Below are 15,060 nucleotides of genomic sequence, written 5' to 3'. Positions count from 1 at the left end.
ACATAAGGGGTTTCTCTAAGGAAAAAATGTTTTTCTTCCTATATGGAATAACCTGGGTAGGCAGTTTTGTGCTGCTGATGCTGTTGTCACTGTGTTTATAGAGTTGTTATGATTCCAGCAGGGCTATATATAATCCTCCTGGGATTTGAGAGAGTTGAGTGGAAAGATTTTTGACCACCTTCCTCTTCCAACTGCATCCTCCTGCATCCAAAGCCACTCCCAAAGGAAGAGGGCATTTGGAAACTATGGGATTTGGTGCTGGAGCAAGGGAAACCAGCAGAAATCATCCCCATCCCACTGGTGTGTGAACTCTTCCTCTCTTTGTAGAGCTTCTTCCAGTTGCGTAAGGCAGAGAGAAGAAGAAGAGTTGGTTTTTATACGCCAACTTTCTCTACCACTTAAGGGAGACTCAAACCGGCTACAATCACCTTCCCTTCCCCTCCCCACAACAGACACCCTGTGAGGTGGGTAGGGCTGAGAAAGTGTGACTAGCCCAAGGTCACCCAGCTGGCTTCGTGTCTAGGAGTGGGGAAACAAATCCAGTTCACCAGATTAGCCTCCACCACTCGTGGAGGAGTGGGGAATCAAAGCCGGTTCTCCAGATCAGAATCTACTGCTCCAAACCAGCGCTCTTAACTACTACACTACCCCCTCCTTTGATTTTAGGCCTGGCACCTTGTCCTGCAGTGTTCTTGAAAGATCCCTGATGTTCGGGGGCGGGGGGAAGGTAACTTCTTCATGCTGTTAATGGAAGGATTGCACCCGTTATTTATATCCTGCCTTTCTTTGTTTCATGAACATCAAGGTAGCATAGATTGGCTCTCCTGGAAAGTTGCACCCCAGCCACTAAATAGACCCCAAACCTGCTTAGCTGCTGTAAGGTGCTATATCACATGCTGTCAAGGAAGTATTTCTAAAGAAGGCAGAGTGAAAATAATGTCATTAATTCTTTAACACCCGAGCTATAAAAATGGCCCATAGGGGGGAGTAGAATATAACAGACACTTTAACTGCAAGCATGTTTTTTTAAAAGAAAGGTTCCAGTTAGAGCCAGCAAAAAACATCTGTTGTCTTATTTATAGCTCCCATTTCTAAGAACTATATTCTATAGCAGATGAAAAAGTGGATGACAGCTCATAATTCATAAAGTTACCAAAGCCTAATCTGATAGAACATCATGTACGAAACTCCGCCCCACCTCACAGACAATATTGCTTCCTTTTAACACAAGAAAGCATTGCTTTGCAACATACTGAACTGACTTCCAATTTACAGCATTTGTAAAAAATCAGTGTAGAAGTGGGGTGTCTCATTTTTGCAGAATGCTGGCTCAAAACCTCTGCTGTGAAGATATATTTGGTTAGCAAGTTTCCAATTCCGACCATTGTCATCTTGATGGGTTTTTTTTTCTTTTTATAATTTGAGACCTTTTCTAGCATGTCATGCCTGTTATAAGATTGTTTTTACATCAGAAAAAAATTGGTGAGGAATATTTTCCATACAGTATACCAGAATTTGCCCTGACCTGGATAGCCCAGGCTACCCTAGTCTCATCAGATCTCAGAAGCTAAGCAGGGTTGGCCATGGTCAGTATTTAGATGGGGGTCCACCCAGGAATACCAGGGTCTCTACAAAGAGGTAGGAAATGGCAAACCACCTGTGAACAACTCTTGCCTTGAAAACCTTATGGGGTTGCCATAAGTCGGCTGCGACTTGATGGCAAAAAACAAACAAACCCGAAACAAAACTTGCCAGAGTTTTCATAGTATTTCATAATATTCTGTGTTTTAAAATATGGCTTCCTAGTCTAAATCAGGAGACCCCAACCATTTTGAGGCTATGGGCATATTTGGAATTCTGACACAGTGTGGTGGAGGCAGCAATAAAATGGCCACCACAAAATGATTGCTACAGCTTAACCAGTAATACAGTGTAGATCCTTGAGTTGTGGTAGTAGCTGCTGCCAAAGCAACATTTTTAAAAAAATCTGTACAGCCAAGCAAATTTCCAATAGTCAATCAGAAGCCCTGCTGGGCAAATGCCCTACCTGTCCCCACCCATTTCCTAAAAAACACTTGGTGGGCACCAGAAAATGTGTTGACGGGCGCTATGGTGCCCACAGGCGCTATGTTGGGGGGCCCTGGTCTAAATAAATGAATATATTAATCTTTAAGTTTCTGTCAGCAGAATTCCAGAATGCACGCTTGTAGCATCATTACACTATCACAGTATGTAATTGTGCTTTTTGTTCTCCAAACTGTGGCTGGATTAATCACACAAGAAATAACCTAGTACTTTACATGCACTAGTGATGACTTCTGGAAAGAGAAAAATCACTGTTGGGCTACATGATATACAGTATTTTAAAAAAACAACTGTAGAATGAATACAGGCACTATTACATCTCTGTTAAGACCCTGTAATGATGAATTATGCTCATGAATGATGTCTTTAAAAATGCACCTGTTAATAAATCAGACCAGTTCATCAAAATATAGATGGGCCAGTCCTATTTTTAAAAAGTGTGATGGAAACTTTTCATTGAGCCAAAGCTTTCTAGTCAAGACATTGGGCTTCTTTACTCATTTTTCACAGAAACTTTTAACTGGAAGTTAACTGCATAACTAGAGATTCTAATATAACAAAATAAATGACCCTCAAGGATACAAACTGGTTGAGGGGAGTTGCTTGCCTGTTTAAGCTCAGGGTAGGTTTATAAAACAGCTTAAACTATTGTCACATTGTATTAAGTATAAATTATATAACCTTTATGAATGTATAATGTAAGCTTTAAAATATACTACTAAAACGAACTAGTACAAATGTCTACATTCTGTTTAGATGAAGCACTGTGTATAGGAAATTCTCCAGTACGAGAATCATCCAAGTGAATGGGAATTGCACAAAAGCATACATAAGCAGATGACAACCATCTCTGACTCTCTTTTCCATCAAGATGCAGGGAAGCTGTGGAGTAGCTTAGCCAGTGTCTACTCTAGAGGCAGTGAGAGACTGGATGAGGGTGAACTAACTAAAATTAGGCACACAGTGGTGCTGTGGGTTGGGGGTAAAGCTGATCCTGTAATAGGTGTTCAGCCTGCCCAGGATGGGGTGGCACCTTAAAGGAACAAGCTCACAGTTTGGGTGTACTCCTAGATGCCTAACTGACTCGGACGCCCAGGTGAATGGAGGTAGCCCAGGGTGTGTTCTTCCAACATAAGGTGATACGCCAGCTGCTGCTTATTCTGGATACAAGGCAGACCTCCAGGGCCGTGGTCACACAAACCTTGGTAACATCCAGGTGTGTGGGCTGCCTTTTCAGATGATTTGGAAAGTTTCAACTGGTTCAGAAGGTGGTGGCCAGGATGCTTATGAGACATCGCTTCAAGCATCACTTCTGTCTTCTGATCAGCGGGAATCCACACGATGGCTTTCTTGGCAGCTGCTTCTGCACTGTGGATGGCTCCTTCCTTAGAGTCAATTTGGCCCCAGCTGAAAACATTTTATTCCAGAAGAGCCCCATGGCGCAGAGTGGTAAGCTGCAATAGTGCAGTCAAAAGCTCTGCTGACGACCTGAGTTCGATCTCGACGGAAGTTGGTTTCAGATAGCCGGCTCAAGGTTGACTCAGCCTTCCATCCTTCCAAGGTCGGTAAAAGGAGTACCCAGCTTGCTGGGGGTAAAGGGAAGATGACTGGGGAAGGCACTGGCAAACCATCCCGTAAACAAAGTCTGCCTAGTAAACGTCGGGATGTGACATTACCCCATGGGTCAGGAATGACCTGATGCTTGCACAGGGGACCTTTACCTTTTTTAAAAAAAGTTAAATTTTCTCTGGTATTTGATTTAAATGGCTATTGATTGAATTTTTCAATATTGATTTTGTGTGGCTTAAAAAAATATTTTGCAAGTTGCCTCAAGAGCATTTATTTAAATAGAAAAGTGGGGTATAAATATTATGCCTTTTTTGTACATGCTTCACTTTTCAGAGTACTGTGTGCCTTCAGTGGTGCCGAAGGCTTGTGTTCAGAATATTTAAGTTAGGCATATTTTCTTCATGGAAAACTGAAAAGTATCTAATTCCCAGATGGTTAGGGGCTTAACATCCCTTAGTTGTTTTCAGAATTAACAACTATGAAGAAATAACTTTTATCTCAAAAGCTCAAAATCACATGAACACATAAAGCTGCCTTATACTGAATCAGACCTTTGGTCCTTCAAAGTCAGTATTGTCTACTCAGACTGGCAGCAGTTCTCCAGGGCCTCAGGCGAAGGTCTTTCACCTCACCTCCTTCTTGATCCTTTTAGCTGGAGATGCCAGGGATTGAACCTGGGACATTCCGCATGCCAAGCAGGTCACATTGAGTCACAACCCCTCCTTTAAAGTAAATCCAATCACTTTCACATGAAGCTGCCTTATACTGAATCAGCCCATCAAGGTCAGTATTGCTTACTCAGACTGGCAGCGGCACTCCAGGGTCTCAGGCAGAGGTCTTTTAGATCACCTACTTGCCTAGTCCCTTTGACTGGAAATGCCAAGGATTGAACCTAGAACCTTCTGCATGCTGAGCAGAGGGTCTCCCACTGAGCCATGGCCCCTCCTGTAGCTTTTCTCAAAGTCATTATTTCATGTGTCTTTCTTTTGTCTTCTTCCCTTGCCCTATCGCATGAGAAAACTGTTTTGAAACTGTTGAGCCAAAGAAAGTAGCTTGAAATGAGAAACATGGTAGATGGCAAGTGGCCTTTGTGCCCTGCTAGGCACAAAGAACATTGATTCATAGGGTCGCCATGAGTCGGAAGCGACTTGTCGGCACTTCACACACACACACACACACACAGGCACAAAGAAAGCACAGCTAATGGAATACAATTGATTTTCAGTGGATTTGAAGAATACATTCACATATACCTAAGTGAGTTTCTCTGTGTTTATGAAACCAATTCTGAATGCTTACATTGGTATACCTTACTTAGAGGATATTTAATAATTTCATATCATGCTTGCTGTGCGTGAGAGTCACTGAAAATCTAGGAGAAATGGAACGATAGATTTAAACTGGAAATGTTAGCCCATAATCTCCCTGTACACCTTCTAGTAAACGAGCCTTTTTTCCACAGTATATTTTATTACATTTCAAAGGGCAGGTTAGGTTCTAATTTTTGTTCTGTTCACTTTCATGCTTCCTCCAGCAGTAATGAAAGATTTGGCTCAGACACTGGCAGAGGCAACCTTCCAGCTTTAACTTTCCATAGGTCTTTGCCAGGTAATAACTGTGAAATATCTCTTTTTACTGAGAACTCCTCCAAAAGGTGCAGCTGCGTGCTGGTTTCATCTTGCAGCTTGTAGCTATGTTGGCAGAGCTTAGACCCAAGGTATGTTTGTCGGCTCCCACACATTGCTGTTGCTAAATGCTGCTCAAGCCTGTCTCTACTAGTGAGAGAGAAGAGCATGTGGATTGGAGGGAATTACAACGTCTGAGTCATCTGATTGGTTATCACTGTGGCGAGGTAAAAATAGAACCTGTGGAAAATCCTGCATTTCTGACATGTCATCAGAAGCCTCCCTTAACCTGGGATAAGTGCTTAATGGCTACTGGAGAAGGCATTGCTAGCTTTCCAAGACATCTCTAGCAGCGTGTACAGTTTGGAGACAGTGGGGTTTAAAAGAAATAAACTATAAGTAACCTTTGTTTTATGGGAAGTGCAATATGATTACTTTAAGTGAAAAACTGATATTGGATTGCAGCAAAGGAATCTGCAAAGTGGCCCAAATTCTGAAGAATGGACTTGGGTCGCCAACCCTCTGTGCTGTGTTACAGCACACTTCAAAGCAAAAGATAATTTTGAAGTCAGGTATTGGTAGCAAACGTCTTGTCAAGTTTTGTTATATGCATGCGCTCACTGAAAATGGCATTTTGAAAGTAGGGCTCAGTTCTGACTGTAATTCTTTGATGTGTGTGTAGTCCTCTGCTCTGTTACATCTAATCCAGAATTCAGAACTTGTTTTGGCTTTGCAAGTTGGAATTCTTACTTCCCTCCCTCCCCCAAATCTTTTGCTTTAGAATGTCAGCATTTTGAAAATTAAAAGTGCCCAGAACAAACCTGGCCTTCTTCTGGTTAAATGTTGGCAGGCTTAACACTTCTTGGATTTTTTTTTTTTTGCTTTGTTTTACTTTAAGTGACTGTAATTTTCAGTTTCCTGCCGAAGGTGTAAAGTTTTCTGTCGAAAATACCAAATTAGTGTAAGGGTGTGGGATTGTGACACATGAGACTTGCACAACAGTACAGCTAGCTGCTAGGGGCAGTCATTTTTTTTAACAATTCAAAAATATTGTAATATAGCATCCTGTACCATTATTTTAGTGTTGGTGGTCATTTGCATTTCTCATTTATCACTACATCATATTCCATTTTTAATTGTTTAATTTTAATATAAACCTTAAGAATTGGCCTCAGATATGTTACCTCTTCATTAATTAGTTTTAATGAAATTAATTAAGTTTTAATTAGAATTAGCTTTAATTAAGTGGGATGCTTGTTAGATTCAAAAAGTTAGATGAAGCAAAATAAACTGTATGCAACAAAAAGCAAACTGATTGTAAGTATATTCTCAATGCTGTATTGCATTATTTTGCTAAATACAATAGTTAGAACAAGGTAAGAAACAATGTTTTAATACTTAGAGATGCTATAAAATTAACAGTGCATTTTTATATATATATATATAGAAATATTCTGGTTTCATGGAAGCTCATACTGATACAGTGCTAATGCCCCTCCCCAAGCAGACATTAAATAGTTAAAATTGACCAATAAAATCCAAGGCTGCCATTCTGAGATATAGGTGGCCTGTCCCCTAGGAGGAATGGTCAGATACCTTTGTCTTTTTTTTAAATGTGTGGCAAGGGGGTGTAGTTTTAAGGTACCAGGGCACTGAATGCTGTGAACATTTCACTTGCCTGTTTTGGTTTTTCACATGACATACAACTTTTGTTTTACCTGGTTATAGTAAAATGTATACAGGGACGTTAAAACTCTGCTGGCTTTTGTTTGAAAGTAGACAGTAAAAGAGACATAGCACATATTGTGCATATGGAATCCCTAGCCATGATTTGACATTTCTGGATTATGTCTGATGAAAAATTCTAGATCTGGGCTCAGAAGAATGAGGACATTTATAATTTTGCTTTTGCTGTAGGAACCACTAGAGGGAGTAAGAGGCAATGTAATTCCTCTTGATCTTTGCCTTCATAAATACAACTTCATGCACAAGTATTTACTGCTCTTGTAGGAAAACCTTACATGCATGGTCACATGTGCCATGTATTGGGAAGATGTAGTTGTCAGTACATTAATTGATTCGCTGCTGATTAACGTACTTGGAATGCATTTTCTTTTATTTATGAAACAAGATGTTTCTGGCAGTGGTTAGATGAGGATATGTTTTGAAACAGTTCAGTTCTCAAGGAACAAATACAGCTTCTTTAAAATGTTTATACAATTATTTTGTCCTGACAAATAATATATTTGGACTGATGACTGGCTGCACCATGCTTTGAATCCTTTCAAAGAGGTTCCTCCTTCAACTCAGCACACCCAAAAAGTCCTTGCAGCCTCCTTTTAGATTTAGAGTCTGTGACTCCATCACTGATTGTGGCAGGATGCTTTTAATGTGATTTTGTAAACAGCAAAAGAAGGTGCCTATGTCCTTTAAACAGATAAAAGGAAGGGAGGAGGGGAGGCCTGCTTTTGGTGGGAGAGTTTGGGGGATGAGGAGGATGGATGGATGGATGAAAGAAAAAAAGACGCAACAGGTGAATCCATTAAAGGAGAAGCTCATAGTGGGAAACCTTTGAGGCAGAGAATGAGATTGAACCAGTGGACAGGGGACAGACCTTAGCTAATGGTCTTTAGTGGGAAGGTATCAGTTGCCTATGTCCTTTAGACAGATAAAAGTTTTTGTTTGTTTGTTGTTTGTTGTCTATATTAAGTCTGCAGTTAAGATATGAACCTGCTCCTGGCAAGGCAGGCTCACAACTTCAGAAAGCGAGAGATGTATGAGTGTGTGAAGGTAGCACTTGTGGAAGGCACTGATTTGCAGAATCACTTGTGGGGAAGCCAAGTGGGAAGAAAGCGGGCAATGGAAAAGGCTTTCACTGTGCCCTTTTGCCCCTATTCTGCCAGCAAAGAAAGATGAAATCAGAATTTTCCTTACTTCGTTGAGAGAAAAGCCGGGTATGGCAGTGTTCTAAATAAATAAATAAAAATACATAAGCCAATAAATAAGCCAGTAAATAAAAATTGGGAGGTATAATCAGCCAACACCTTGTAGCATAGCCGTGGCTCTCTGTGTCAGTCACCAGCCCAGTGCAGTTGGCTGGCCTTGGCAGAATGCAGAGCATTGCTCCCTTTGCCCATAGGAAACTAACTGCACATGTAATTTGAGGGAGTTTCCAGTTAGTAAAGGTTTGTAAAGTTAGTTCCAGTTAGTAAAGGTAATCCAATAGAGACTTTACACAAGCACCAAAAGGCAGAGAAGCGGAGAAGGTTGAACAGCAGTTATGCTGTATGTTAATGGGAAGTGAAAGATGCATTAAGCCGGGGTGTCTAACATAAGGCCTGGGGGCCGGATCCAGCCCCTTGAGGGCTTTTATATCTGCAAGGCAGCCACCTCCCTCCCCCCAGGCCAGATCTGGGTTGGCAAATCTGCTGTGGGCTCACCAGCCAAGGCAACCAGCTCCCCCAGTCTCGAGGTGTCAATTATCAAAGACTGTTAAATAAAAGAAAATACTGTAAGAATATCATTGTTTTAAGCATGTTTCTATTTTAAGTAAAAAGTAATATCAATTGGCTTTGCCTGTGTCTTCTATAAAATTTATATCTACGGTACCTCACATTAAATTTTATAAGACACATGGTCTGGCCTGGCAAAGTGACATTTATGTCATATCCAGCCCTCCTAACAATTGAGTTCAACACCCCTGCATTAAGCATCCTATAGAGATGGGCATCAGGACCTGGGAGCAGCAAAGAATGAGATGGGGCATGCGATTGCGGATTTGTGCCCCATCTCTCTAGACTTCCCAGTTCAAATGGGTCTTTCATAGAAGAATGATGCAGCGTCTCACCTTCTATAGGTGGTCAGCATCCTATTGCTGAGCTGTGTACCATGCCCAGCAGTCATCCCTTATCAGTCACATTGAGTGTGGGGGAAAGGGGGCGGGTCAGTGTTAAAAGGTTGCTGGAAAAGGTGTGACTGGATTACACGGTTACGCAACCTCAGGAGATGCTCCATTTGCCTAGCACCATATCCATGAGAGGGTTTAGATCAATGAAGCCAAATCATTTGGTTAACTCCCCAAGAGAATATTTCTGATGATTTGTGGATTGAAAGAGTTTTATAAAAAGGAAAAGTAACATTGCCAGGAAAGGTAACAATATCTAGGGCAGATTTTCAGTTTGGTTTTTTTTTAATTGTTTAAACATAAAACTTGAATTCTTGTAGGTTATCCGGGCTGTGTAACCGTGGTCTTGGTATTTTGTTTCCTGATGTTTCGCCCGCAGCTGTGGCAGGCATCTTCAGAGGAGTAACACTGAAGGACAGTGTCTCTCAGTGTCAGTTGTGTAGGAAGAGTTATATAGTCAGAAGGGGGTTGGGTTTGAGCTGTGTCATTGTCCTGCAAGGTATTAAAGGTAATGTGCAAATCATTGTCCTGTAAGTATCAAGATAATGTGCTAATGAGGGTGTGGTATGTTAATGTGGAACCATTGTATCCTGAAGTGATCTGTTAACATGTGGAATTCAAGGCTAATCCGCATGGCTATTGTGGACTGTAGTCTTTGTTAGTCTGGAGGTTTTCAGGACAGGAAGCCAAGCCTTATTCATTCTTAAACTCTGTTCTTTTCTGTTAAAGTTGTGCTGATGTTTATGAATTTCAATAGCTTCTCTGTGCAATCTGGCAAAATAGTTGGTAGAATTGTCCAGTCTTTCAGTGTCTTGGAATAAGACCCTGTGTCCTGTTTGGGTCAGTCCATGTTCAGCCACTGCTGATTTCTCAGGTTGGCCAAGTCTGCAGTATCTTTCATGTTCTTTTATCCTTGTTTGTATGCTGCGTTGTGTGGTCCCGATGTAAACTTGTCCAAAACTGCAAGGTATACGATATACTCCTGCAGAGGTGAGGGGGTCTCTTTTGTCTTTTGCTGATCGTAGCATCTGTTGTATTTTCTTGGTGGGTTTAAACACTGTTTGTAGGCTGTTTTTTCAAAAGTTTTTCCATCCTATCAGTGACTCCTTTAATAAATGGCAAGAATACCTTTCCTATGGGAGACTGTTTTTCCTGAGTTTTCTGATTTTTGTTTGGTTTAATGGCCCTTCTGATTTCATTTCTGGAATAGCCGTTTGTTAGCAGTGCATGATTTAGATGATTAATTTCTTCCTTGAGAAACTGTGGTTCACAGATCCGTCTTGCACGGTCCATTAATGTTTTGATTATTCCTCTTTTCTGTCGGGGGTGGTGGTTGGAGTTTTCGTGTAAGTAGCGATCTGTGTGAGTTGGTTTCCGGTAGACCTTGTGACCTAACTGAAAGTTTGTTTTACTGATGACAAGGGTATCAAGAAATGGGAGTTTACCCTCAATTTCTTTTTCATGGTAAACTGAATGTTTGGATGGATATTGTTGAGATGGTTTAGAAAGTCCATTAATTTTTCTTCACCGTGGCTCCAAATAGTAAATGTATCATTCACGAACCTGAACCAGACTGTAGGTTTGTAAGGTGCCGATTCTAATGCTGTCTTTTCAAAATATTCCATGTAAACGTTTGCTATTACTGGACTGAGAGGACTTCCCATAGCTACTCCATCAATCTGTTCATAAAATTCTTTATCCCATAGTAAATAACTTGTTGTCAAACAATGGTGAAATAAGGCTGTTATATCTTCCAGAAAAATCTGGTTAATCAGTGAGATTGTGTCTTTTACTGGATTGAGACTCAATCCACAGGATATATTAGTCAGTTTTGATGTTGTATCCCTCTTTACCAAGGTTCCAGTAAAAGACACAATCTCATTGATTAACCAGATCTGTGAACCACAGTTTCTCAAGAAAGAAATTAATCATCTAAATCACGCACTGCTAACTAACGGCTATTCCAGAAATGAAATCAGAAGGGCCATTAAACCAAACAAAAATCAGAAAACTCAGGAAAAACAGTCTCCCATAGGAAAGGTATTCTTGCCATTTATTAAAGGAGTCACTGATAGGATGGAAAAACTTTTGGAAAAAAAACATAACATACAAACAGTGTTTAAACCCACCAAGAAAATACAACAGATGCTATGATCAGCAAAAGACGAAAGAGACCCCCTCACCTCTGCAGGAGTATATCGTATACCTTGCAGTTTTGGACAAGTTTACATCGGGACCACACAATGCAGCATACAAACAAGGATAAAAGAACATGAAAGATACTGCAGACTTGGCCAACCTGAGAAATCAGCAGTGGCTGAACATGGACTGACCCAAACAGGACACAGGGTCTTATTCCAAGACACTGAAAGACTGGACAATTCTACCAACTATTTTGCCAGATTGCACAGAGAAGCTATTGAAATTCATAAACATCAGCACAACTTTAACAGAAAAGAACAGAGTTTAAGAATGAATAAGGCTTGGCTTCCTGTCCTGAAAACCTCCAGACTAACAAAGACTACAGTCCACAATAGCCATGCGGATTAGCCTTGAATTCCACATGTTAACAGATCACTTCAGGATACAATGGTTCCACATTAACATACCACACCCTCATTAGCACATTATCTTGATACTTACAGGACAATGATTTGCACATTACCTTTAATACCTTGCAGGACAATGACTCAGCTCAAACCCAACCCCCTTATGACTATATATTACTCTTCCTACACAACTGACACTGAGAGACACTGTCCTTCAGTGTTACTCCTCTGAAGATGCCTGCCACAGCTGCTGGGGAAACGTCAGGAAACAAAATACCAAGACCACGGTTACACAGCCCGGATAACCTACAAGAACCAATGAACTCTGACCGTGAAAGCCTTCGAGAATAAAATTTGAGATTTGGGAGTGAAATCTGTTTTGTTTTTTTCCTAAACCAACTTATTACATAGGATTCTAATACAAAAGTAAGAACCAATGAGCAAACTGTTTACATAGACTTTGTCAGTGGATAAAGGGAATTTGTTCAGTGTTTAAAATTTAACCAGCCACATTACATCTCATGACTTCCATAGCTTAACTGTTTCGTTTAATCTATTTCTGTTGTATTTTACAGCTTTTACACTTCCAGATCTTTCTGAACAGTTTTCACCACCTGATAATGCCCCGCCGCTCCTTGTCAAGTTAGTGGAAGCCATCGAAAGAAAAGGTAGGCAGTGGATGACCAGGGCCGGCCTATTAATTTGCTATGTGCTCAATTATTCAAAATAGCATCTTTGGAGATTTATGTTTTATAAAGCAAGTGGCAGCTATAAATGTTAGGAACTCATCAGTTACTGTTTAATCTTTTGTAATCCTTACATGCTTGTGTAGTAATGTCAGAATAGAATCCAGAGTTTCCTATAATTTTCCCAATGAATAATCAAACAAATCTAATTCAGTCTTACCCCATGGGTATGCATCTGCTGCTTGATTAATATCTGTTTGGGTTTGTGAAAAATTTAGTCAAGTGTGTATAGTTTACCAGTTGATTGTAGAGCCATACTGGACTTGATATTACCCTAAGTTGGCATATACTACTGTGGATGGAACACATTTACAGAAGGTAAACTAAAGCCTTCTAATCCCCCTGAATAACTGGTCTTCAAGGCTGGGGAAAGGCCTTCAGAAAAGGAGAGGGCCTGCAGCCATAAAGGGGAGATTGCAGAAGCTGTCTGTTTCCCCCACCTAATGCGTAAGTCATGGAAATTCTCTTGTCAGGGTTTTTTTTGGCTGCAGGTCCCCAATTCATATCAGATTCTGTTGCTATACCTGAGGGTCTCTCCCTGACACCAAGAAGTGGCAGGGGAGGGGGAGCTGTGAGAGGTTCAGTGGGGAGAGGAATGACAGCAAAACTCACTCCTCACAGTAGTTTAGGATTTAACTGTATAAATCTGGTAAACACTAGTACAAATAAAATGTTTTAATTTCAGATAGCAATGTTTCTGCCCCTGAAAGCAATAGCGGTAAACCTTTGTTCCAAGAGAGGAGGAAAACTGCTTGATATTATACATTACCCCTTCCTCAAGCAGTGAGAAGTCCTGAGCAGTACATCAGGGCCTGGTTTCATTTGGATAAGAGACAGCTCTGGTAACTTACGATGCCTTTTAATATCTCTTTATTAATGTACAAGCAGAACACTGGGAGAAAACAGAATCCTCTGTTTTAGTGAATCCACTTTAAAAAGCCCTCAGCTGTCCATCTCTCTGTGTCCAAATTTGCCTTGAACTGTTTCTCTGCCCTTCATGCTAATTGAAGGATATCCCCTTCTAACAGCTGGAGAAGAAATGTATGCTTTTTAAGGTCCTTTAAAATCCATTAGTTCAGAGGTAGGAGACCCATTCTGTGAAATTGTCAAGCAGATGTATGGAAGTATACTCATTTTCCCCTTAAAGTTTTCTTCTATCGCATTAACCTGTCTAGAAGTATTTCTTTTAGAATTTTCCCCATAGCACTAGTATTACGTATTTTTCAACCGAAGGTGAATATTGTGCATCTTTCCTTGCATTACGCCAGCACCTTCTGTATTTCATATTCATTACCTCCTCCCAAAGGGAAAGGCTTGTGCTGTTGCGGTACCTTTGAAGTTTAGACAGGAGTGGGCATTAGGGTTGCCAACAGCTTGGAGGGAAAAAAATGTCCTATGTGTGGAAATGCGCAGATGATGCCATAGAGTTAAATAACATCACCTAGTAAGTAACAGCCCATTAAGCCTCTATTAAAGGGGCAGGATATTTTTTCTCTAGGTTGTTGGCAACCCTAGTGGGTATTGTTGGCAGCTCTGGGAGACAGAGTTCTGTTTTCAGTAGCGTTTTTTCCTACAATCTCTCACTGTTATCCTGGCAGGTAAGGCTGCCTAACCTTTGAGGATAGCAAATACAGCATTTTAATGGGCCATTTGGACCTGCTGTTTCTTTTAAGCGGAGCCAGTGTTTAATGTCAGCAACATCAAACACATCCTTTGAACAGAAAGTGGCAGGTCAGGTAGCCCCTGTACCTAAAGCTGCTGTTTCAAAACACGCAGTTGCTCCATCAGAAGTTCTCTACCAATGCAACTGCTTTGTATCACTGGCTACAAAATTCAGGCCCTGTACCTACTTCCTGCTTTCAAATGAGGAAGGTTTTAACTAACCTGCCACTCTTTTTTCTCTACCTTCAGGTACATTAAACAGTGTGGGGGGCTACATAAAAACTAACATGTCAGGGCATAGCCTACAGTTGCCCTGGAAAGCTATTCCGAAAGTGTATTTTGCTGTGATGCACGTGAGGATAGAATCACCCAACACTTCTAATTCTGAACCTGGCCCCCAGAATGCAGATTTTAAAAAAAATCCCATACAAGCAGGGAAAGAGGGAGGGCAAGCAGTGGCAGCCAGGAGGTGGAAGGTATAGAGCAAAGGTAGCTGCTCCTGGGACAGAGAAGATGCTGGGAGGGCAACAAGGTGGCAGGAAGAGGCATTGGCATGCTTTCTCCTTCCTTCTCCTGTCTCCCCCCCACACACACACCTGTGGAAAAGAAAATTGGGCAGTATCAGTGCCTGGATGGAGGCTGCTTTCTCCTTTTTTCCCTTTCCGCATCTGCAGATCATCCACCTGTCCAGGAGAGATTTCAGGCAAGTGACAGTGACTGGGAGGTGGTGGCTCCCTTCTCTCCCCCCCCCCAACAAATTCCTCACAGGTCCCCACTTGTTAGTTCCTATTAGTGGTAAAGTTTATTGTCTGTGGCCGAAGGCCATCACAATCCACCATACAAAACATTAAAATAACATAAAAATATCATAAAATAATTTTAAAACAGTCTGACCCACAAGCAACTAGTATTTAAATATA

The 15,060-nt window shown here is 41.1% G+C and overlaps 1 protein-coding gene across 1 annotated transcript in view; it reads left to right on the top strand.

The window, feature by feature from the left end:
- The window catches only part of PIK3R1 (phosphoinositide-3-kinase regulatory subunit 1), a 55,555-nt gene that overhangs the window by 16,937 nt on the left and 23,558 nt on the right, over positions 1 to 15,060 (top strand). Inside the window, exon 2 of the mRNA XM_056847903.1 lies at positions 12,308 to 12,400. Within this exon, the coding sequence (XP_056703881.1) occupies positions 12,308 to 12,400 (93 nt within the window). The remainder of the gene's footprint in view (positions 1 to 12,307; positions 12,401 to 15,060) is intronic.

Source organism: Euleptes europaea, chromosome 4, assembly GCF_029931775.1.
Source record: "Euleptes europaea isolate rEulEur1 chromosome 4, rEulEur1.hap1, whole genome shotgun sequence".
In the NCBI taxonomy this organism is placed as follows: domain Eukaryota; kingdom Metazoa; phylum Chordata; class Lepidosauria; order Squamata; family Sphaerodactylidae; genus Euleptes; species Euleptes europaea.
The sequence above is the reverse complement of the archived record's forward strand: the minus strand, read 5'-3'. Positions and strand labels throughout refer to the sequence as shown.